Raw genomic sequence first — 26,002 nt, forward strand, 5'->3', positions numbered from 1 at the left:
GGAAATAAATTAGAGAAAAGAAAAAAATGGAAACTTTTGTTTACATTTTTTGAATTTATACATAAAGAAAAATCTCACATGATGCATATATTTTTTAATTTAGCTTTATTAGAACTGTGATAATAATATATATATAATATATATAGCATTTATTTATATTTAAGAATAAGCACAAATAGTTTTTTGTATTGTATTATTGGATATATTTGTTTATGCCAAAATACACACAAATACTGTTTATGTGATTTGTAAATAATTTGCACTCTGTTGTAACAAGTATAACGATTAGTTTAGATTTTCCGTTTGTGAAAATCGTAGAAGACTAAACTAGAAAAAAACAAAAACGAATAAAAAAAGAACTTTTGTGTTGAATGTAAAACACGATCCAATTGTAAATTAATTTAAACAAGCAAAAAACTTTATATCTCAGAAGGTAAATTTGTATATTTTGTTCTTCAACTTCTCCGATTTGTAATGCTGCTGCCTTGTGAAAATGACCTGTATCTCAGGGATATAAGTTCGTGTGTAATGTTTTATCCTGATGCAAAATAACGACGATAAATTATAATAATAATAATAAAAGACAGTTACGTAATAACGGCCATATTTTGTCTTTCAAAAACACGTTTTTTTTTCTTGTGTCGAATATTATTGTAAGAAATTAAATGCTTTATTTTCACTTGTACCTTTTCAGAATATATTATAGGAATGAGATGTAAAGTTCAAAGCATTGTAGTGCCAAAGTACTTATTTGAGTAGATTGTTATTCTTCCTCTAAACGGTTGAAAGAGTTTATCAATAAATATATTTCATGTCACTTTGAATTTTTATTTTTATTGTGTGATGTCTTTTATTATAAAACTAGCAGACCCCGCCACGCCTTGTTGTGGCTCAAAATGTATCTATTATAAATGTATAACACTTCCCCCGTGGGGGAAAATTTTTCGAAAATTTTTTCTTAGTGTACATTCTGTTGATGTACCCTATTAAAACGCAATCAAAAATGCAAAAAAACTGCATCTAAAATAGTATAATAGAAGTGAAGTTCTTCACAGTAAGCCTTAACCTGTCCCTCTCCCCCCGGGGGGAATATCGAAAAATCCCTTCTTAGTGTACATTCTGTTGACGTACTCTATTAAAATGCAATCAAAAATGCAAAAAACCGCATCTAAAATAGTATAATAGAAGCAGAGTTCTTTACGGTAAGCCTTCCCCGTAAGGCTTACCGTAAAAAACTGTCCATCCCCCATGTTTAACGGAATAATATACAGCCTATGTCCACCCTGAAGTTCCATTCTAAATATTGGTGAAAAAATTTTTGAAATCGGATGAGTAGTTTTGGAGATTACCTGCTGCATCCAAACTTACATACAAACATTACCTCTTTATAATATTAGTATAGATAAATAAATGAATAACTTCAAAATCGCCAAATTTATTGCGAGAAACACATCATTGCAATAAAGTTTTTGTTCTCGTGGTTGCGTGAAAACATCGTTCACTTGTACTGTACAGTACGTGTACATTGAATTGTACACCATGCTTACAAGTTAACCGTAGCCTGAAAAATATGCGATACACTCAAAATAGACTCAGATTTTTACATTAACATGTAAAATGAGGCAACAAATTTTGGATTAAACTTTAAAGTATTTATAAATATATTAAAAAAAAAAAACAAATGAATGTGTGCGTGCAAAATTGTATTATTTCTTGGCGTTAGTATTGTATTGTTTATATATATATATATCAATTGAAAAAGGATTTCAGTTTATTCGTCTTAGTTTGAGTAAACAACGGGCTAAAAATACGGTTCAGGTATCAAATTAAAACTTAATGTGTAGATGATGCCGCCGAAGAGAGATTTGATCTGCTAACTTTAACCGGAGCAATTTTGTTGTGTTTTGCAGTTTCATTATTGTAAATACTGAGGTTGATAAATGTGCATTTTAGTTATTAAGACCACTGTTTTTATCACCATCTCCCAACTCAACCAATCCCCTCCCACTCAAAAGTCCGAGCAACGCTGGGAATATGTAGCTAGTACTGTGTTTCATATTTTACAATAGGTGTATTGAGCATTTGAAAAATTACGCATTATATAGTTTATCAACTCAGACACATTAACTGACCATTGAAATGCCAGAAGACACTGACAAATTGCAAAGTAAGTCATGTGAGATGCTATTGCTAAAGGACACCAGAAAATATAAACCGTAGTTTGTTTAGAAATTTACATCGTCGTATGACTGCAACGAATTCAACATATACGTAACAATATGTATCCGGAGAATTGATGCAAGTATACTATTGTCGTTTTATTATGCACGACACGTATAGCCTATGTCATTCCTTTCGGCCTGAAATAGAAGCACGTACTGTATGCTGATATGCAAACCATCCTTAATTACAATTTACATATACAGTACTGTGAAATCAACAATCGTAGAGTAAGTATATATTTATTTACTCTATGGTTTTAAGAATGTTGAGGAGACTTTGCTTATAGCTATTAGCTTACTATCTTTTAAGTGCAAATTCTTAATTTACACTTAATGTCAGTAATGTAGACGTGTAGATAATAAAGGAAAAAATTTCAGCTACGAGTTGCTTAACTTTTCCGGCAACTGAGTGTGGCGCCTTCTGTTAGATATTTTTTATTTAAAACTGTTTTATACGTGCGTAACGTTCCATGAGTATTCTTAATCGGTTTATAAATTTTGAATCGTATACGTTCCGTTCCAAACGCGTTCGAATTCCTAAGTAAAGTAGCCTGATGAAGACCTCGATGAGGTTGAAAACGTTTGCAGAGGTGTAAACAAATATCACTGGAGCTGGAAAGGTTGTTTTAAGTGTTGAAGTATAACTCCTCTAGTGTTGGAAGACGTTTGGTTCTTATAAATCAATTAATTTTGAGGATAGAAATGAGTTTCGTAAAATATAAATGCTAATAACGCGTAAAATCTTCATTAAATCCCATTTTACTCGAGATATGACATATCCCTGTATCTTCCCACTCTTTAACCATCAAAATTTAATAGCATCAATCTTCCTAATAAACAAACCCTCCCCTGTAAGATTTCAGAGATTTTTGACATAAAACACAGGAGTTAAGCTTCAAAGAAGTGAACAAAATTGTACCCCTGATAACAATACAGGAATAAACCCCGAATTTTTTTTCATTTTTCGACGTTTCAAAGATTCCACGAGTACAAAAATGTTGAGTAAAAATCTTGGGGGTCATTTTTGACTGATCTCCACACTTTTCCTTTGTTATATATAGGAGCCCGGAAAATAAAAATTGAACTACGTTACATTTCTGAGTTATCAGCCTTTGAGGGAGGATACATTTACATGTAGATAAATTTTCACAAATCCTCTCCTGTTTTCCAATATTCTCAATTAAGTGCCACGTGAGACACATGTGGCACTTAAGAATCATTTATCTATTTTAATTTTGTATTTTTAAAATTAATAAGAACGCACTTCTAGTAAATTGTATTTTAACTATATATAAAAATTGAAAATAAATTACGATTATTATTATTTGTGATTATAATTATTTTTGATTTACCAAAGAAAATAAAAGTTATAAATTTAAAAATGCAATAGAGGAGAAGGTGTTATTATGGAACCCTATTTTCATTTTAGTGAATTGTAAACAAGGTATCATAACTACATCCACATTTTTTGTGCGAAAAGTACTGGTAACTATTAAACTAAATCTTCATAATTGGATTTTTCGCTAGTGTAACTATAAGTATGGTTTTTGAAGGCTTTTGTACAAAAAGTCAGAAAGTAGGCTTAGAGAAAATCGGGTGGTAATATGGAACTTTACTGTATATTTTCAAAAAATGCATTAATGTATCCAAAAACAAACAGGAAAGTATCAATACAAAGAATGTTAAATAATTACAAAATCATTTACTCCAATGTATTTTTTCGAAAAAATGCTTTTATAATAGAAAAATATGACCTCCATCAACAATATATATTCCAGCAGCTCTTTTTCGATATTCTCAGGAAGAATTGGCTTTTTACCTAGTGTCTTTTTCACAAATTGCTCCGGACGAATGTCTGCTTGCAAATAGAGAGTTCGGCGGAGTTGGGTTTTCATATTATAAGCACCAATGAAATCGCCATCTTGAATTAACTTATGTCTGTCAAGACCAAATTTTAAAAAACGTGAACATCACACAGATTAATAAGTACCCCTAAGTCTCTGGAACGGTCTCGTGCACCAGTGAACCTACAACTACACGATTTATATATTAAAAATAATTAAATTCACTTAGCATTCAAAACTTTCGAATTTTGAAAAAAAAAAAAAAACAAATTTGCTGATTCAATACGGACAACCGTTTAACTGAAGTGAAACAGGTTTTCCCCTTGCTATGGATGTCTGCCTAGTTCAGTTCAGCCACAATCCACTATAGTTCATTTTTATTATCAGTTCGAAATGGGGTGGTTCCATAATACCCGCAGTGTTCCATAATACCACTTTTTCCTCTACAAATAAAACTAAAAGAAATTTTAATTGCATTTAAAAATTATTTTGAATATAATCAAAATTTTACAAAAAAAAATTTTAAGTTTCTTTTATTTTATTTGAAATATTTTCACAAAATTTTAGATACGACAATAATTTCAAGCAAAAATATTCCTAATTTACAATAGAAAAATCTTTTCAGCAATTAAGGGACACATTCATGCGTGTATTTTTACAGCTATTAAGTGATAAATCAAATTTTCATGCTAAATAACTTCATTTATTTCCGTTGAAATTTTTTAATCGAACGAATATCAAAAGTGTATTTAGAAAGTTTATCCCGTTCTTCACGAAAATCTAGTGGTAAGTAAATATCATTTGCTCGTAAAATTAAGTTAAAAATGTGTTTAATCTATTGTTTTAATACTTTCTAATTGCGGATTAAACCTCTAAAAATTCCCGTGTGCACGGCCCCCATATCGCGTCGGCACGTAAACATCTCTCTACGTGCGAACACTTAAAAAAAAAAAAAAAAAAAAAAAATGGAGACAAAGCTTAGGAGAAAGTAGAAGAGGAAGACCAAGATCATATTTAGATGATATAAAAAGAACGATAGCATATAGAGGGATGAGGGAAAAATTGTGTGGCCATTGAATAGGCATCTTTTCGCCATTCCTCGTTAAAGCGAAAGTTGGTTGTTAGGATGAAAGGAGGATCATTTTATCGATTTGTGACAAATAATTCGGATATGACAGAGGTATAATTCGTAAATAAATTTTCGAATAAGCTGTAGTTACTTCCTTGCGAAGTTTGTTGTTTAAAAACAGAGATTTTATTCCTTAAAAAAGCATTTATAATTTTTTTTTTATATAAAACTCACTTCTACTCTCAAAATTAAACTTTTTGCCATTTTATAATAATTAATATAAAAAGTTTTAAAAATAAAGTATCGTAACAGATGGTGCCACACACAGTTTTAAATGTTTTTGCAGGGAAAGTTACGCAATTCGTTGTTAGATTTTTAGATTCACTTTTATATTTGCCATTTTGTTATTCTGCTATTGACTTTTTTATTGTGAAATAAGTATTCATTACAATAAACAAATAGCCTAATCTTATTACGAACGAATGGTGATAGACGCGACGTATTTTATGTTATATTTACCGGACGTTAGAATTATAAACGAATAAAGTTAGATGGCGTATGCGCATCCAAGCCCGTTATGTTGTAAAAATATAACAAACATGGACGCCATTGAAGGTCTTTGTTTTCTTCTGAAGATATCAAAGATTATGTAGTCATATTAACAATGAAATAATTAATAGACAACTAAAAGCGAGATTGCAAAAACAATATGTCCGACAAACACCAAGCGCGTTCTTATGTGGCCGTGCGTACGATGACAACGCGTAACTTCAGTAAAAAATCAAATATGATTAGTCTGAAATTTTATAAAATAAACTTCTAACCTGAAACTTTTTTAATGCGTATATCGGTACGTTATGCATAAAGTTATAACGGACGTTTTTATAACGTAAAATACGTCGTGCACAAACTATAATGATGATTTTAACAGAGAACGAATTTTTTGTCTAAAAGAAAATTAAATTTTCGTTTAATAAAATGCAAAATAGTCTTCATTTATATCCATTTTTCTTTTTTAGCACAACGAAATGCAGCGAAATGTTCTAGCAGCATCGGAATGCCTCGAAGTATGTAAATTACATTTTTGATAGCTTAATAGAATATAGGGAGGGAGGAAAGTAACTAGGCATTGATATATCTCTATAATTTCTATATTTATAAGGCAAAGATGATGATAAATAATTTGATATATATCTTATTAAATTAAAATACGCGTGCATACCTTATAATTCAATTTAGGCATCAGTGCCATCCACCGACTTCCTGAAACGATCGGGGAGCGTGATTTGGATGGACAACTGCTACTTGGTAAGTTCACAACCGAACTGGGGGTCGTTAGTTTCGAGTGACAATTCGTGATTGTTTCCGGACGAATTGTGGCACGACGTCCCTTCGCCATACGCCATTATCTCTGCACTGCAACCGCTGATTTCTACACGTCATAACCTGCAGCAATCTGGACAGACGTGGTCGGCCATTTTTTTTTGCCACTGCGTGTCTTTCGGTCACTGTCCACATAACCGATGCCACGTAATTAATTGCTGTGGCTGTAGACATAAATTTTATCGTGATTACATTACTACTACAAAAATTATAGCGGTTTCTCAATGCTTAGTTACTTTTCACCCACCCTGCATACAAAAATTATTTTAAAAAATCTCTTTTCTCCCAGTCGACACTAAGAGGGCCTTTTTCCATGCTTATGATGGTTTGGCTAGGCATACCATGGCTGATCCCTCATCAGGGTAATGAGGGAGAGGCCCGACATAACTGAAAATTTCTGAGGTTGCTGGACTATCGAATCAGGATCTCTAGAGAGGAAAGATGATGACTATCACCTCGGTCATCATAGTGAAAGTACTAAACTTACACTAATCTAAAAAATAAGCCATCTTTTATTGATAATTTGTATCAATTTATATGCATAAGAACATTCTCTTTGCATATAAGAAACTTGTCATTTTCTCATTATTCATGTTTCATTGTAAAAAACAAACATTTTAGCTTTTTAGTGTTATTACTATTTTGTATATTTGTTTTTAGTTTTTTGTTAATTTTATAATTAATGTTTCAGATAAGTAAGAAAGAAAACGACAAATCATCTTCTAAATCCAATCTTCATTATGGTGTCGATGATGTACCTCCTTGGTACATTAGCATCATTTTAGGAATTCAGGTTTGTTATTCGATTTTTTTTATTTTCTTGATGTAAATTTATTATAATTTTTATTCCTTTTTGCGAATTTAAATAAAATTTCATAGAGATAAAGTAATATTTAAAAAAGTAAAATGATAATATATACTTATCGCATTTGTATTCAAAAATNATTTACAATAGAAAAATCTTTTCAGCAATTAAGGGACACATTCATGCGTGTATTTTTACAGCTATTAAGTGATAAATCAAATTTTCATGCTAAATAACTTCATTTATTTCCGTTGAAATTTTTTAATCGAACGAATATCAAAAGTGTATTTAGAAAGTTTATCCCGTTCTTCACGAAAATCTAGTGGTAAGTAAATATCATTTGCTCGTAAAATTAAGTTAAAAATGTGTTTAATCTATTGTTTTAATACTTTCTAATTGCGGATTAAACCTCTAAAAATTCCCGTGTGCACGGCCCCCATATCGCGTCGGCACGTAAACATCTCTCTACGTGCGAACACTTAAAAAAAAAAAAAAAAAAAAAAATGGAGACAAAGCTTAGGAGAAAGTAGAAGAGGAAGACCAAGATCATATTTAGATGATATAAAAAGAACGATAGCATATAGAGGGATGAGGGAAAAATTGTGTGGCCATTGAATAGGCATCTTTTCGCCATTCCTCGTTAAAGCGAAAGTTGGTTGTTAGGATGAAAGGGGGATCATTTTATCGATTTGTGACAAATAATTCGGATATGACAGAGGTATAATTCGTAAATAAATTTTCGAATAAGCTGTAGTTACTTCCTTGCGAAGTTTGTTGTTTAAAAACAGAGATTTTATTCCTTAAAAAAGCATTTATAATTTTTTTTTTATATAAAACTCACTTCTACTCTCAAAATTAAACTTTTTGCCATTTTATAATAATTAATATAAAAAGTTTTAAAAATAAAGTATCGTAACAGATGGTGCCACACACAGTTTTAAATGTTTTTGCAGGGAAAGTTACGCAATTCGTTGTTAGATTTTTAGATTCACTTTTATATTTGCCATTTTGTTATTCTGCTATTGACTTTTTTATTGTGAAATAAGTATTCATTACAATAAACAAATAGCCTAATCTTATTACGAACGAATGGTGATAGACGCGACGTATTTTATGTTATATTTACCGGACGTTAGAATTATAAACGAATAAAGTTAGATGGCGTATGCGCATCCAAGCCCGTTATGTTGTAAAAATATAACAAACATGGACGCCATTGAAGGTCTTTGTTTTCTTCTGAAGATATCAAAGATTATGTAGTCATATTAACAATGAAATAATTAATAGACAACTAAAAGCGAGATTGCAAAAACAATATGTCCGACAAACACCAAGCGCGTTCTTATGTGGCCGTGCGTACGATGACAACGCGTAACTTCAATAAAAAATCAAATATGATTAGTCTGAAATTTTATAAAATAAACTTCTAACGTGAAACTTTTTTAATGCGTATATCGGTACGTTATGCATAAAGTTATAACGGACGTTTTTATAACGTAAAATACGTCGTGCACAAACTATAATGATGATTTTAACAGAGAACAAATTTTTTGTCTAAAAGAAAATTAAATTTTCGTTTAATAAAATGCAAAATAGTCTTCATTTATATCCATTTTTCTTTTTTAGCACAACGAAATGCAGCGAAATGTTCTAGCAGCATCGGAATGCCTCGAAGTATGTAAATTACATTTTTGACAGCTTAATAGAATATAGGGAGGGAGGAAAGTAACTAGGCATTGAGATATCTCTATAATTTCTATATTTATAAGGCAAAGATGATGATAAATAATTTGATATCTATCTTATTAAATTAAAATACGCGTGCATACCTTATAATTCAATTTAGGCATCAGCACCATCCACCGACTTCCTGAAACGATCGGGGAGCGTGATTTGGATGGACAACTGCTACTTGGTAAGTTCACAACCGAACTGGGGGTCGTTAGTTTCGAGTGACAATTCGGGATTGTTTCCGGACGAATTGTGGCACGACGTCCCTTCGCCATACGCCATTATATCTGCACTGCAACCGCTGATTTCTACACGTCATAACCTGCAGCAATCTGGACAGACGTGGTCGGCCATTTTTTTTTGCCACTGCGTGTCTTTCGGTCACTGTCCACATAACCGATGCCCACGTAAATTTTATAATTCAATAATTATAAAATTTAATTAATTGCTGTGGCTGTAGACATAAATTTTATCGTGATTACATTACTACTACAAAAATTATAGCGGTTTCTCAATGCTTAGTTACTTTTCACCCACCCTGCATACAAAAATTATTTTAAAAAATCTCTTTTCTCCCAGTCGACACTAAGAGGGCCTTTTTCCATGCTTATGGTGGTTTGGCTAGGCATACCATGGCTGATCCCTCATCAGGGTAATGAGGGAGAGGCCCGACATAACTGAAAATTTCTGAGGTTGCTGGACTATCGAATCAGGATCTCTAGAGAGGAAAGATGATGACTATCACCTCGGTCATCATAGTGAAAGTACTAAACTTGCACTAATCTAAAAAATAAGCCATCTTTTATTGATAATTTGTATCAATTTATATGCATAAGAACATTCTCTTTGCATATAAGAAACTTGTCATTTTCTCATTATTCATGTTTCATTGTAAAAAACAAACATTTTAGCTTTTTAGTGTTATTACTATTTTGTATATTTGTTTTTAGTTTTTTGTTAATTTTATAATTAATGTTTCAGATAAGTAAGAAAGAAAACGACAAATCATCTTCTAAATCCAATCTTCATTATGGTGTCGATGATGTACCTCCTTGGTACATTAGCATCATTTTAGGAATTCAGGTTTGTTATTCGATTTTTTTTATTTTCTTGATGTAAATTTATTATAATTTTTATTCCTTTTTACGAATTTAAATAAAATTTCATAGAGATAAAGTAATATTTAAAAAAGTAAAATGATAATATATACTTATCGCATTTGTATTCAAAAATTGGCATGACTTTTCCGGTTCTCGAACAGGAGATTAAGTTTAAATGAAAAAAATATATATATGTTTGGCGCGATCTGTTATGAGATTTTGGTAAAAAGTAATCATCATTATTATTAAACAAAGGCCTTATTTTAGGGGTGAAGTGAGTTTTTAAAAATTAATGCCAGTAACGAATAAAATTTTCATTAAGTCTGACCCCACTCGAGATATGACCTATGATCTCTATCTCTACACGCCATTGACCTTTAACTACCAAAATTTATCAGTATCAACACTCCATATATAGAAATAATCCTGCCAACTTTTAACACTTGATTCAGTCCTGAGATACAATATAATGCAATAGCTTAATTTATAAAAATGTTCTCGTTTAAATTATTAAAATTACTTTTTCAGACAGTTATATACCACGTATTAATGGATCGATATCTGGACTTTACGGAAGTATCAATGATCCCCCGGATGTAAAAAGCAATTTTTCTGTTTGAAATTCAATAAATACACATAATATCAAAGACAATTTATTGGCTTTAGTGTAATTATTGCTTCGTTAAATTCAAATGTAGAGGAGAAGGTGGTATTATGGAACCCCAATTACATTTTAGTGAATTGTAAACAAGGTATCATAACTACACCCACANACGCTCCGCTAAACGCTCGTCAAACGCCTAGTGTGTACAGGGCCGCCGTCGTCTTTTATAGCGACGATAGAGGAGCCACACACAAGCAATCACTTCCACATCCATTTCCAAACCGAGCCAGTGCGCACGCTCCGCTAAACGCTCGTCAAACGCCTAGTGTGTACAGGGCCGCCGTCGTCTTTTATAGCGACGATAGAGGAGCCACACACAAGCAATCACTTCCACATCCATTTCCAAACCGAGCCAGTGCGCACGCTCCGCTAAACGCTCGTCAAACGCCTAGTGTGTACAGGGCCGCCGTCGTCTTTTATAGCGACGATAGAGGAGCCACACACAAGCAATCACTTCCACATCCATTTCCAAACCGAGCCAGTGCGCACGCTCCGCTAAACGCTCGTCAAACGCCTAGTGTGTACAGGGCCGCCGTCGTCTTTTATAGCGACGATAGAGGAGCCACACACAAGCAATCACTTCCACATCCATTTCCAAACCGAGCCAGTGCGCACGCTCCGCTAAACGCTCGTCAAACGCCTAGTGTGTACAGGGCCGCCGTCGTCTTTTATAGCGACGATAGAGGAGCCACACACAAGCAATCACTTCCACATCCATTTCCAAACCGAGCCAGTGCGCACGCTCCGCTAAACGCTCGTCAAACGCCTAGTGTGTACAGGGCCGCCGTCGTCTTTTATAGCGACGATAGAGGAGCCACACACAAGCAATCACTTCCACATCCATTTCCAAACCGAGCCAGTGCGCACGCTCCGCTAAACGCTCGTCAAACGCCTAGTGTGTACAGGGCCGCCGTCGTCTTTTATAGCGACGATAGAGGAGCCACACACAAGCAATCACTTCCACATCCATTTCCAAACCGAGCCAGTGCGCACGCTCCGCTAAACGCTCGTCAAACGCCTAGTGTGTACAGGGCCGCCGTCGTCTTTTATAGCGACGATAGAGGAGCCACACACAAGCAATCACTTCCACATCCATTTCCAAACCGAGCCAGTGCGCACGCTCCGCTAAACGCTCGTCAAACGCCTAGTGTGTACAGGGCCGCCGTCGTCTTTTATAGCGACGATAGAGGAGCCACACACAAGCAATCACTTCCACATCCATTTCCAAACCGAGCCAGTGCGCACGCTCCGCTAAACGCTCGTCAAACGCCTAGTGTGTACAGGGCCGCCGTCGTCTTTTATAGCGACGATAGAGGAGCCACACACAAGCAATCACTTCCACATCCATTTCCAAACCGAGCCAGTGCGCACGCTCCGCTAAACGCTCGTCAAACGCCTAGTGTGTACAGGGCCGCCGTCGTCTTTTATAGCGACGATAGAGGAGCCACACACAAGCAATCACTTCCACATCCATTTCCAAACCGAGCCAGTGCGCACGCTCCGCTAAACGCTCGTCAAACGCCTAGTGTGTACAGGGCCGCCGTCGTCTTTTATAGCGACGATAGAGGAGCCACACACAAGCAATCACTTCCACATCCATTTCCAAACCGAGCCAGTGCGCACGCTCCGCTAAACGCTCGTCAAACGCCTAGTGTGTACAGGGCCGCCGTCGTCTTTTATAGCGACGATAGAGGAGCCACACACAAGCAATCACTTCCACATCCATTTCCAAACCGAGCCAGTGCGCACGCTCCGCTAAACGCTCGTCAAACGCCTAGTGTGTACAGGGCCGCCGTCGTCTTTTATAGCGACGATAGAGGAGCCACACACAAGCAATCACTTCCACATCCATTTCCAAACCGAGCCAGTGCGCACGCTCCGCTAAACGCTCGTCAAACGCCTAGTGTGTACAGGGCCGCCGTCGTCTTTTATAGCGACGATAGAGGAGCCACACACAAGCAATCACTTCCACATCCATTTCCAAACCGAGCCAGTGCGCACGCTCCGCTAAACGCTCGTCAAACGCCTAGTGTGTACAGGGCCGCCGTCGTCTTTTATAGCGACGATAGAGGAGCCACACACAAGCAATCACTTCCACATCCATTTCCAAACCGAGCCAGTGCGCACGCTCCGCTAAACGCTCGTCAAACGCCTAGTGTGTACAGGGCCGCCGTCGTCTTTTATAGCGACGATAGAGGAGCCACACACAAGCAATCACTTCCACATCCATTTCCAAACCGAGCCAGTGCGCACGCTCCGCTAAACGCTCGTCAAACGCCTAGTGTGTACAGGGCCGCCGTCGTCTTTTATAGCGACGATAGAGGAGCCACACACAAGCAATCACTTCCACATCCATTTCCAAACCGAGCCAGTGCGCACGCTCCGCTAAACGCTCGTCAAACGCCTAGTGTGTACAGGGCCGCCGTCGTCTTTTATAGCGACGATAGAGGAGCCACACACAAGCAATCACTTCCACATCCATTTCCAAACCGAGCCAGTGCGCATGCTCCGCTAAACGCTCGTTGAAAAACGCCTAGTGTGTACAGGGCCTTATAGCGACGATGGAGGAGCACACACAATCAATTACTTTCTCGTCCATTTCCAAACTGAGCTAGTGCTAAACGCCGAACTAACGCTCGTCGAACGCCGAGCTAACGCGCGTTAGCTCGGCGTTAAACGCGCGTTGAAAAACGCCTAGTGTGTACAGGCTCTTAGTGCTTATATTTTTATTTCTCTTCGATTTTTTAATGTTTAATTATTTAAGGCAGCACATATATCTCAAAGCGCCCGTAAAGTGCCCGCAAAACGCGCGTTTTAACAAAAATCTATAAACGCGCGTTTAACGCGCGCTTGCCGTTTGAGTGTGTACAGCTACATAGAACTCTTGGTTCTTTAAAACGCGCGTTAAACGAGCGTTTAAAAGCGCGCGTTTAACGCACGTTGAAAAACGCCTAGTGTGTACAGGGCCTAAATTTATTTATTTTTCACTTTTCTATAAAAGTTTAATTATTTTCTTCAATGACGTTTTAATCAAGTGTAAATTTGCAGTATTATAAGATATGTAGCAATATTATTTGCAACCTTTGATATTTTTGCGTAAATTTATGTCGTGCATTTGGAATTCCAAAAAATTTTCATCTGAATTTAAATTTATTCTTAGTTTTAGTTAATTATTTATGTTAATTAAAGTGTTTTTTCGAAAATTATTGGAACAATTTCAGCAATATAAAAATAAAGGAATGTAGAATAAGTGTAAATTTGTTTTTTAAATGCTTCAAGATGCATATATGATTACGATTAATCTTTTACAGTCAAGTCTGCTGCCCTGTGTGCACGTCTGAAGTTGACACTAAATCGAGGTGTAACGCTAAACGAAGAACCTCGAGCAATGAGAACTGTATATAGTAATGACTTTTTTTCGTCACTTCCAGCCCTAAGGAGGACTTTTCTCACAAATTACGGGTTCGGCGGGGCCCACAATGTGCGACCGAATGGTGAGGAACAGTGTCCGATACATCCGAGATTGACCTCCTCTGAAAAATTTCAGGGGTTGCTAATTCGGATTCGATTTAGGGTCTCAGAACAGTAGACCTGAACTCGGTCACCCGGTCGTCAGTAATGAGGTTTACATACAAGTTTCAGTATGAAGGCTTGAAACAGTATCGTTTGCAATGCAAAATCGTACATTCCGTGTCTCAGGATACTGTATATTTATGGGGATAGTCATTCATATAAATTCATTGCGGCTTTACGAGGGTTGCATTATATAGGAGGGCGCTATTTAAGTCCAAATCTTGTGCGAATCTCTGCAAAGTAATATTACTGGAAAATAAATATTCAATTTTATCAACATTTTTATCACTGTGCATGAAATTCTTTGAGGAAACTGTGTTGATTTTGTACTGATGGTGATTGGGTAATGGTCGAGAAGCGATTCGTAAATTACACTAATATTCATTGTTGTCTGCATAGGCAAACTCCGGCAAGTGAAAAACACTGGAATGGTTAAAGACGTAAAGAGTATCAACTTTGTGAAATCTCGGCCACTTCAATCCAGATTATTTAAAATTTCGCGCAATTAAATAGGTAATCGGCTCGAAGCGCTTCTTTTACACACTGAAGTAAGGAGCAGTGTGTAAAAGTATCCAGAGGCAAAGTTCTTGTGAAACTTTGAAGTTTGTATGGAACTACACACGTGTTCATAACTTAAACACGGACCACATTTGAACGTGAATAGAGAAAACTGTAAATGAATGCAGATAAATACGGCAAGAATTGTATTACTCGAGTCTAACAGGATAATGCACAACTTTAGGATTTTACAAATCAAAACAGTAAAAGTCTTTTATGAAAAAGATACATACGTTGGACATAGTTGAGGAATGAAAGGAAAATGCTTATCAATACCCACGCAGAGAGACCCTTCAGTATGGAATCACATCGTCGTGGCAGGCTCGTCACCAAGACATTTTCTAGCTATCACCGTTAACAATTGTTTTCGTCCTTAAGCTTTTAACACGTATTATATTCTTCAGTTCACGAGACTAGGAACAAATGACATTTGCAAATGACAGATTTCTTACACATCTTTCTCAAAATTAAGTAAAGTTAATCTGTCACACCAAAGAAACAGTGTAACAATTTTTAGTGCAATATAAAAAATTATAACCCTTAAAAAGAAACTAGCTTTTTAAATGCAGTATTTTCTGCAGAACTTCAATAATTTTGATTGCTTCCCTACGTTACAGGAGTTTCTTATAGCAATAATCTCCAACAATTCTCAAAGACATTTCCAGCGCAATGTTTCTTCAAACGAAGTAGTATGGTAATATAAGTGTTTTTCGTAAAATATATGTAAATTACAGATTATCGGTTTACCAATAGTAACAGAATATGTGAGATACTATCATATTTGGAATTTAATAGCACCAATTTCCCTAATAAACAAATCTCCCTGAAAAATTTCAGAAATTTTCGTCAAAAAGCACAGAAGTTATTAAGCTTCAAAGAGGGTAAACAAAACCATGCCCCCCACAGTCATCCATACATACAGGAAAAAAACCCGATTTTTTTTTGCATATCTCGACATTTCAAAGTGTCCTAAGTTCAAAAATGTAAAAATCTTGGGGTGTAATTTTCTGACTGATCGCCATACTTTCACTCTGTTATATATATAACATCCTTAAATAACAGCCGTAAATAAATGTATAACAGCCTCGGATGTATAACATCCTTAAATAAAATGAAATCGTTTTATTGGGAAAATTTGTAATTGTTATATATATATAAGGGTGCTGAATCCGATCGCGATTAAGCATTCTGGATATATTTTAGAAGTTTTTTATGCTTTAATTTATATACTGTATATATATAATAAGTTTAGCGCTTTAGTCATCACAACTATTTTATGATTTTCGTATGTATGCAGTATTTAATTTAAAATATAGGCTCTCCACCTCAAATTAGTAGTGTCTTACTTTTCCGTTAGCAATAGAGTCGTGCCGGTAATCTGTCTAACTCCTTTCAGGGGAAGTTTTGAATTGAAATAACATGGCTTCCCGTTTGCATGGAAAAGTACGAGTATAAAGTTTTGTGAAGCAATGTCGTATTGTTGACAAAACTGTCACAAATCATTATATACTTATTTCATTACACGAACTGTCTAAACTCCTGAAACAACACTGATTTTCGAAAAATATTTGAAAAATCGCATTCCATCACGTGTAAACAACAAGCCGATTAACCATTTAATGATGGCCAAACATATGTGATTACTTCAACCCAGGGATCTCAAACTCAAATGCAGTAAAGAGCTAGTTAAATACATGTATATCAGACGTGGTGTATTCATTATTATTCGGTAAACCAAAACATACTATAAACTAAAAAAAGGATCTAACAAAGGTCTTTTTGTTGCCAATCCTTTACTTTACGACTTACGGAAACAGAAGTTTGAATATTTTCTGTTTTAATCCAGGCAAAGATGTTAGAAACAATGATTTTTCTTTTAGAAAAGAAATCGTCAAAACCACGGGCCTGATATGAAGCCTAAACGAGCCGTATCTGGCCTGAGGGCCGCCAGTTTGCAACCCCTGCTTTAACCAATAAAAAAAAAAAACATTCATTGTCGGTACTGTCTTGTTAAATCCATTGAATTCACAACGGTGTCGCAGCGCCATTTACCACCCTAACGAAATTCTTGAAATTAACTAGTTTTTAATTACTGTATATTATAAACCAGTGGCGTGCCGTGACATTTGATGATAGGGAAGCTGTGTTTCTGTAAGAAGCCAACTTCCATGGACAATCAGTTAATCGCGCGTCAGTGATGATGCAAACTGAACAAATGAATACGAATGGACCATTCGTATTCAGAGTCCATTCGTATTCATTTGTTCGATAAGCCAGAAAAACCGTAGACTTATGTATTTTTAATATCACAATTGCATTCCGAATCGCTAGCCACAATATAAGGGCTACAATTAAAAATAAAATTATAAAAACTTGGTGAAATAAAATGTGTGGTGGATATACAATTATACATACCTGGTACAAAATATTCTTCAATTGTATGAACATACTTTTAAGGAAAATTATAATTAAATACAATGGTACCTCAGGATACGAACGCCCCAGCATACGAAATTTTCAGGATACTACATGAAATTCGAACATATTTTTGTTCCACGATACGAACAAAAACTCACCATACGACGTTACATTATTTCGCAGCGTTCANATAATATATACTTATCGCATTTGTATTCAAAAATTGGCATGACTTTTCCGGTTCTCGAACAGGAGATTAAGTTTAAATGAAAAAAATATATATATGTTTGGCGCGATCTGTTATGAGATTTTGGTAAAAAGTAATCATCATTATTATTAAACAAAGGCCTTATTTTAGGGGTGAAGTGAGTTTTTAAAAATTAATGCCAGTAACAAATAAAATTTTCATTAAGTCTGACCCCACTCGAGATATGACCTATGATCTCTATCTCTACACGCCATTGACCTTTAACCACCAAAATTTATCAGTATCAACACTCCATATATAGAAATAATCCTGCCAACTTTTAACACTTGATTCAGTCCTGAGATACAATATAATGCAATAGCTTAATTTATAAAAATGTTCTCGTTTAAATTATTAAAATTACTTTTTCAGACAGTTATATACCACGTATTAATGGATCGATATCTGGACTTTACGGAAGTATCAATGATCCCCCGGATGTAAAAAGCAATTTTTCTGTTTGAAATTCAATAAATACACATAATATCAAAGACAATTTATTGGCTTTAGTGTAATTATTGCTTCGTTAAATTCAACTGTAGAGGAGAAGGTGGTATTATGGAACCCCAATTACATTTTAGTGAATTGTAAACAAGGTATCATAACTACCTTGTTTACACCCACAGTTTTTGTGCGAAAAGTACCGGTAACTAGTAAACTAAATGTTACTAATTGGATTTTTCGCTAGTGTAATTATAAGTATGGTTTTTGAAGGCTTTTGTACAAAATGTCCGAAAGTAGGCTTAGAGAAAATCGGGTGGTAATATGGAACCTTAGTGTATATTTTCAAAAAAAAATGCTTTAATGTAACCAAAAACAAATAGGAAAGGACAAAAAATGTTAAATAATTACCAAATTATTTACTCCAATGTATTTTATTACAAAAATGCTTTTATAATAGAAAAATATGACCTCCATCAACGATATATATTTCAGCAGCTCTTTTTCGATATTTTCAGGAAGAATTGACTTTATATCTAGTGTCTTTTTCCCAAATTGCTGCGGACGAATGTCTGATTGCAAAGAGAGAGTTCGGAGGAGTTGAGTTCCATATTACTGTAAAAACACCAATGGGGTCCATATTTCACGCATCGCCATCTTGAATTAACTTATGTCTGTCAAGACCAAAATTTAAAAAACGTGAATATCACACAGATTAATAAGTACCCCTAAATCTCTGGAACGGAATACATGCACCAGTGAACCTACGACTACACGATTTATATTTTAAAAATAATTAAATTCACTTAGCATTCAAAACTTGCGAATTTTGAAAAAAACAAATTTGCTGATTAAATACGGACAACCGTTCAACTGAAGTAAAATGGGTTTTCCCCTTGCTATGGATGTCTACCTAGTTCAGTTCAGCCACATTCCGCTACAGTTTGCCTTTATTATCAGTTCGAAATGAGGTGGTTCCATAATACCCGCAGTGTTCCATAATACCACCTTCTCCTCTACTGATTTACGTAAATTTTTTTTTCTCAGGATCAGCATTCTAACAAATTAATACAAACTTTCAACTTTGCGAATGATAGATAATTTTTATGGCCGTTCACACAGAACGGGAAGGACATCATTGGAAGATTGTGTTCTCAGGGGTGAAGCTTCATAGTGGAATCGTCATTATATCTAAGTACAGTAAATCATTATATCTGACAAAGTAAATGCTTTACAATTCGTAAAAGAGACCTTTAAACCTTACGGGTAGCCCTCTTTATTCGCTAAAGTCAGGCTTTAAAAATTATCAATTATGATTTCTGATCTCTGACTTGGTGTATGACATTCCTACTTTATTATATAACAGACTTTCGATTCTCTCGGACCCACCTCGATTAGTCCGTTAAATCGAGATATTACTGTATTTTTAATGTTTCGAGATTTTCTAAAATGATCGAAGCATCTTGAATATAATATTGTATTATAAATATTTTCCCATAAAGTAGATGGTTTAGCATATAAAATATTTCAATTATTTAAATATATGTTTTTATGATAATATATAACATTCAAGTTTTAATTTAAACAGCATTATTTAACTATGTTTGGTGGAATTGTAGCTTATGCTTATATCATTACTCCATATCTATGTATAAGGAAGGACGATCCCGCTCGAGGTTACATAATATCCACAACGTTCTTCGTATCAGGAATTGTTACCTTTGTCCAGAGTACATTTGGGGTCAGGTAAAGTTCTAAAAATAAAGTTGTTTTATGATTCGAATTTTAATATATAAAGTAAAATAACAAAATGAAAAGATTATTTTCAATATGCACAGGTAAATATATTTGAAAATAGAACTGTTAATAATCAACAAATACCATGGAAAGAGTTTATCCTGTCAGCAACATCACTCTTTTCATGACATAATTGTCATGGAAAGAGTACTGAAAACGGGACTCCTAGATAATCAGATAAGGAGGGATACAGAATCAGGAGAAGTTAATGCAGTGACAGAGAAATTTGCAGCAAAAAGAAAAAAAAAAGCTAATATTATGGCAATAGCCACAAAAAATGTAGTAGTACCTATAGGCATTAATTAATTGGGAATATTCGTTATAACGCGGAATCTTTTGTTTTAAAAGTGAATTTGGAACGTTGTTTACTTTGTTTCTGATCGGTTCAGTAACTCGCTACATTTGGAATTTTGGAAAAGACAGAAGATATTTCTTTCAAGAACATACCAATTTCCATTTAGCTTGAGACTTCTGAAACGTTTATTTTAACATATTTAAGTTAAATGAATTAATACATTCGCATTTTTTAAAAAAACTTTTTAAATTTGGAGTTGTTTATTTATTTATAGATTGCCGATTATTCAAGGATGTTCTGCGGCCTTCCTGGTTCCGACAATAACAATATTAAATCTTCCAGAATGGAAATGCCCACTTCATAGTGGTAATTTAAGTACCGATTTCACAGAACACGAATACGAAGAAATGTGGCAATCCAGAATGAGAATGGTAAGTGATAAAATCTCTTTGATCCACAGGCAAAAATTTACAATTTTTAATTTATTCAGGTTCAAGGATCTATAGCTTGCGCTGCGATCTTTCAAATACTTTTAGGACTTACTGGTATAACAGGATTCGTATTGAAATGGATTACTCCTTTAGCCATAACTCCTGTTATCACATTGGTAGGCATTTCTTTGTTTGTAGAGGCTGCTACTTACATGAGTGGAAATTGGGCAATCGGTTTCTTGTAAGTATATTTGAATTTACTGTATTGAACCGAAAGAAGAATTTGACAAGTAAAGTAAAATTTTTACAGGACCCTTATTTTGTTGACATTATTTTCTCAATATTTACGAAATGCGAATATATCCTGTTGCATCTACAGTAAAAATAATGGGATTATAAAAGTCAGCACTCCAATCTTCGAACTATTTCCGGTATTTTCCTACGTTGAATAAAATTCAAATTTAAGAAATAGGAATAATATATATATTTTAATTATATGGTTTAAAATAGGTCTTTTTGACTATAATCATATCTTGGTTAATCTGTGCAACTTTGACCGCAACCAACGTTTTCTCGAACGGAAATGCTGCTAGAACAGATTTGAGAATATCCGCGTTGTATAATAGTCCTTGGTTCAGATTTCCATATCCAGGTAAGTATATTCGATCTAGACCGAAAGTTGGCTGGTTAATAGAGTAAGGCAACGTAACACTTAAGCGATTTCTCTAGGTTATGCATCAAGGGGGATTTTCTTTGAGCAACTGGCTCTTATTTAGATGTTAAATACTTGAAGAAAATCCGGAAATCACCACGTAGGTAGCCTATTGGTGAGGCGCGAACTCGAGATCAGACTACCAGTGTTTAGTGGTTTTATCTAGTGCTGGCAAAAAGCGAAAAATTTTCAAAATCGGTTAACTGGTTTTGGCCCGCCAGTGGAGTCGCCAGTTCGTGCTTCACTAACGGGCTGGCCACTTGGAGTTTTCTTTGCGTATATAACACATAAATAACATATAGTTTTCCATAGCAAATTCTCCAGTGAACATATCGGCCAAAGTGTTTCGTTGTCTTTTTCCATGTCCATCAGTGGCCGAGTGGATAAAACCGCTGAACACTAGTAGATAGTCGTGGGTTCGCGCTTTGCCAACGGACTGGCCACGTAGACTTTTCCGGGTTTTCTTTACGTTAGTAACACTTAAACAGGGGCCAATTTTCCATAGAAAGTCTCCCTCAGCACATCGCCCAAGTGTTGCATTACCGTAACCAAATAAACCTAAATCTAATCTTTTTCTGTCAATCTAATCCTTTATAGTCTGAAATTTTTGTAGTTTGAAAAGAAATATATAAAGTAAACCTGATTTAAAAATTAATAATGACACCTGTTTCATTGCCTATTCAAAATTTCGGATTCTGTTTTTGCTAAAACCGCGGTCTTGTTTACAGCATTAGTTTTATCTACCCGTCACTAGCGGACAAACTGAAAATTCGTAGAAAAATATTGTCTAATGCAGGTCAATGGGGATTACCAACTGTATCGACATCAGCTGTGTTGGGATTTTTAGCGGGTATGTTCTCAGCAATCGTGGAATCAATCGGAAATTTCTACGCTTGTGCCAGAATATCCGGTGCTCCTACTCCTCCCATTCATGCTATCAATAGAGGTATATTTGTGGAAGGCATTGGAAGTCTCTTAGCGGGACTTTGGGGAATAAGTAGTGGAATGACAACTTATAGCGAAAATGTTGGTGCTATTAGTATTACAAAAGTAAGTTTGATATTATTAAAATAATTTTTTAAATATTAAATAATTTTTAAATTTTGAAAATTTTCTTTATAGGTAGCCAGCAGACGAGTGGTACAGTATGGGGCATTATTTATGATTTTACTTGGTTGTTTAGGCAAATTTGGTACATTCTTCATAACCATTCCCGAACCTATTATCGGTGGAATCTTCATCGTTATGTTTTCTATGGTTTCAGCCGTCGGGTTGTCTAACCTTCAATATGTTAATCTTAACTCACCTAGGAATTTATTTATTCTGGGTTTGAGTCTGTTCTTAGGAATCTGCATTCCTAAATGGATAGAAGCTAATCGTGGAGCTATAAATACTGGTTAGTTAATATCTTGTAAGACATAATGTAAAGTATCATCCATTATTTTAAAAATAAAAATTTTATTTAGGAGTGCCAATCCTCGATCAAATATTTACTGTTCTACTCGGAACTGGTTCATTCGTTGGTGCAGTTTTAGGGTTTTTTCTGGACAATACTGTACCGGGTAAGTGTAGGATTTTAAACTGATAAACTGATGTTTAAACAATTTAACAGGAAAGAAAGGATTAGAATTTATTTATTGAAAATTTGTATATTGCATCATGTATTTTTTTAAATCGTAAATTGAAAAATATATAGATAAGTCAAATGAAAACCTTAAAATATGTGTAAAAATTGACGTCACAACAGCAGTCCTAAGATGGCCACCGAAGTCATACATCAGGGAAGATTATCGTTCTGTTATCAGATTCCTTAGTAGTAAAGGATGAAAACGGCGCAAATTATAGCTCAGTACGGGAGTGCGTACACATCTCTTTAGCAAGTGCATAAGTGGCGGATAAAAGTTTGAAGGAACGACTTCTAGGGATGATGATCAAAGGTCATGACTGGCTAAGTTGGGACATCGTTATCAATAGCTGAAGTTGAACGCATCGCACAGGAAAATTGTCGTATTACGATGGATAAGATATCTAAATTATTTAACATCAGTCAAGATTCAGCGCATTATATTGCCCTTGTTGAAGATAACAAGATTCTTCTATAATAAGACAATGCGAAGCTACATATTGCTCATTCGGCAGTTGCCCCATGGAATGTGCTTCACATGATTATCACTGGTTTGGATTACTTAAAGAAGCGCTGAGTTCAGAAGGCGAGTGCATCAGATGATCAGCATTTTCATCAGATGAGTTGCAGAAGGCGGTGCATGAGTAGCTCTACAAGCAACCAAAAGAATTCTGTTTCAGAAGAATCCGCGACCTTGGTTTCTTGCAATACATATCCTCCATTGGTTACAAAGACTATGTTGGAGATTCGTACCGTTGTATGACATTTATCTTTAATACTAGTTTTTATTAATAAAGAATTATTTTTTCACTTTTCATTTGTTCAAAAAAAAGATGGCTAAAAGGAGTCCTTTTTAATCTCAGGCTCCATACAAGCTGTGGACTGACCTGTCCACGCAATCTCATAAGGAACTCTTTGCCCTGCCCCGCCTATTGGCACTACAGGGTTTAAAGAGACTATGCCTTGTTCATCGATTGGTCGGTACCTGGCACGGTAGACAGGGACGTCATAGCTGGGCCCTATGATGCATCATTCGGACTCCCGTCTGCACCCCGGCCCAGCTCACTAACTTGGCATAACTTTTGTATGTGCAGCCTGTACTGCACTTTGGTCCACACTACTAAACCTTTTATAGCTCACACGTATATAGAATACTCAAACTAATACCTACGTATAGTAGGTATACGGACAGCGGGGCCCTTACCCCAGAGGGAGGGGCCCAAATAAGCCAACTAGACTTATAGATCAAGAAGATCTATGATTTTTCCCATCAATTCCTTTAGTTTCTTTAGGTTCCCTTTACTAGCTGCTAGCGTTCGAAGTACTTGTTCAGGGGGCTTAGACCAGTCAACTTGGTCCGCCCCTAGGCGGAAGTCCCTTGTTAAGGGACAGTCAAGTACGCAATGCCTCGCGTCGCCGCGAGGACTACCACAGGGGCAGCTACCATCTCCTTGTCCGAATTTGGACTTGAAGTGGGGGAACCTCCCGTGGCCAGTTAAGATTTGAGTCGACAACGAGCAACAACTTATCGGAGTGAGGCCAACTACAGGCACGAAGGCGTAGGTTGACCTACCTACTGTACTTAGAGTCCAGCGCTCTCGCCAGCTTATCATCGATCTCTGCAGTAGAGTACCTTTTATGTATGTAGTCGAGGGGTCGACCATCCTCGTAACAAATGGGCCACTGGCTCCCGCCTTTGCCAGCTGATCGGCCCGTTCGTTGCCCAGGATACCGGTGTGGCCTCTTGACCTGTCCACGTGGCCAATCCGCTGGTAGTTGAACTGAACATTGAAAGTTGGTGAGTTACGAACCCGAGATCAAATACCAGTGTTTATCCACTCGGCCATCAGTGGGCATATTGAAGGATGGGCGGAGTAGCATATGCCTCTCCTTATCCGAAAAAAAAAAAAAATATATATTATATATATATATATATATATACACCTCTATTTAGATCTATGAAAAAAATGTACAAACTTTGCATGTTCCTGTATAAATATAGGCAAACATATTGAGTAAAGAGAGCTTTTGTTTTATAAAATAAAACTTAATGGTTAAGAAAATTACAGTAAATTCTCTTTCCCTCTGCTCTTTATAATGTAATTCCAGTTTAAAATCCACGCGAATATTTTAATTTCTTGTTATATAAATATGTAATCTTATTTCAGGTTCGGATGAAGAAAGAGGAATTACGAAATGGAATGAACAAAAGGACGGAACGAACACATCGGAAAATAACGACGATTGTTATCGAATGCCATTCGGTGACAAGTTACATTGTTCTATCTTTTCTTTCATTCCCATTTGTCCATCTTACCAAGAAAGGAACATTTTCCATAAATGTAAGAAGGCTGATGCTGAAAATGGCAAGAAAAATGAATATGTCATGGATGAAATTCACTTATAAATTATTCGGAAAGTGGATTATCACCAATTTTTTTTCTATTCGCTATAATAAATTTTATATGACATTGTTATTCCCGATACACAATTTTGTGTACAAATATTTAGGCCCTGTACACACTAGGCGTTTTTCAACGCGCGTTAAACGCGCGCTTTTAAACGCTCGTTTAACGCGCGTTTTAAAGAACCAAGAGTTCTATGTAGCCGTACACACTCAAACGCCAAGCGCGCGTTTAACGCGCGTTTATAGATTTTTGTTAAAACGCGCGTTTTGCGAGCGCTTTACGGGCGCTTTGAGATATATGTGCTGCCATGTTACCGTACATGCGATCGCGCGTTTTGCGGGCGTCAGCCGAGCGCTTTGAGATATATGTGCTGAAATGGAAAACGATCATTTCGATACTGATCTATTTATTGATGATATCTAAAAGACACCAACCATCGTCAAAGGATTTTATAGATATTTTAAAAGAATTAAAAAACTTGAATTTATTTTGTCTTAGTTTTGGATACAACGTCGCAAACATTTCATGCGTCAGTCTATCTCGTAATATTGGGTGCACCCAAAATTCTCTTTGCCTCTGCCGTCGTCTTTTATAGCGACGATAGAGGAGCCACACACAAGCAATCACTTCCACATCCATTTCCAAACCGAGCCAGTGCGCACGCTCCGCTAAACGCTCGT

The 26,002-nt window shown here is 35.6% G+C and overlaps 1 protein-coding gene across 6 annotated transcripts; it reads left to right on the forward strand.

Annotated features, from left to right (window-relative positions):
- Nucleotides 1–1,452: 1,452 nt before the first annotated feature.
- Nucleotides 1,453–25,426, forward strand: LOC111624575 (solute carrier family 23 member 1-like). 6 transcript variants are annotated; one of them, XM_023367466.1, is made up of 12 exons: nt 1,453–2,450; nt 6,155–6,202; nt 7,210–7,311; nt 19,644–19,801; nt 20,422–20,578; nt 20,638–20,819; nt 20,889–21,009; nt 21,089–21,230; nt 22,087–22,340; nt 22,413–22,686; nt 22,757–22,852; nt 25,083–25,426. In XM_023367466.1, exons 1-12 carry the CDS (start codon nt 2,391–2,393, stop codon nt 25,319–25,321), a joined length of 1,833 nt encoding a protein of 610 aa, XP_023223234.1. In that variant the 5' UTR covers nt 1,453–2,390; the 3' UTR covers nt 25,322–25,426. The 6 variants fall into 6 exon arrangements, with proteins under 6 accessions (XP_023223234.1, XP_023223235.1, XP_023223236.1 ...); XM_023367467.1 differs by lacking the exons at nt 1,453–2,450; nt 6,155–6,202; nt 7,210–7,311 and adding exons at nt 7,514–7,648; nt 8,950–8,997; nt 10,036–10,137; XM_023367468.1 differs by lacking the exons at nt 1,453–2,450; nt 6,155–6,202; nt 7,210–7,311 and adding exons at nt 8,950–8,997; nt 9,634–9,818; nt 10,036–10,137.
- The last annotated feature ends 576 nt before the right edge of the window (nt 25,427–26,002 follow it).

Source organism: Centruroides sculpturatus, unplaced genomic scaffold, assembly GCF_000671375.1.
Source record: "Centruroides sculpturatus isolate CEXI.00-Female unplaced genomic scaffold, Cexi_2.0 scaffold15, whole genome shotgun sequence".
Lineage (NCBI taxonomy): Eukaryota > Metazoa > Arthropoda > Arachnida > Scorpiones > Buthidae > Centruroides > Centruroides sculpturatus.

What these genes read in the sequence shown, in the direction of transcription:
- LOC111624575 (XM_023367466.1), top strand. Translation starts at nt 2,391, where the DNA reads ATGCAAACCATCCTTAATTACAATTTACATATACAGTACTGTGAAATC. An exon ending in CAGCATCGGAATGCCTCGAA is followed by an intron (nt 6,203 to 7,209) that starts GTATGTAAATTA and finishes TTAATGTTTCAG; the next exon opens with ATAAGTAAGAAAGAAAACGA. An exon ending in GTGCTATTAGTATTACAAAA is followed by an intron (nt 22,341 to 22,412) that starts GTAAGTTTGATA and finishes TTTTCTTTATAG; the next exon opens with GTAGCCAGCAGACGAGTGGT.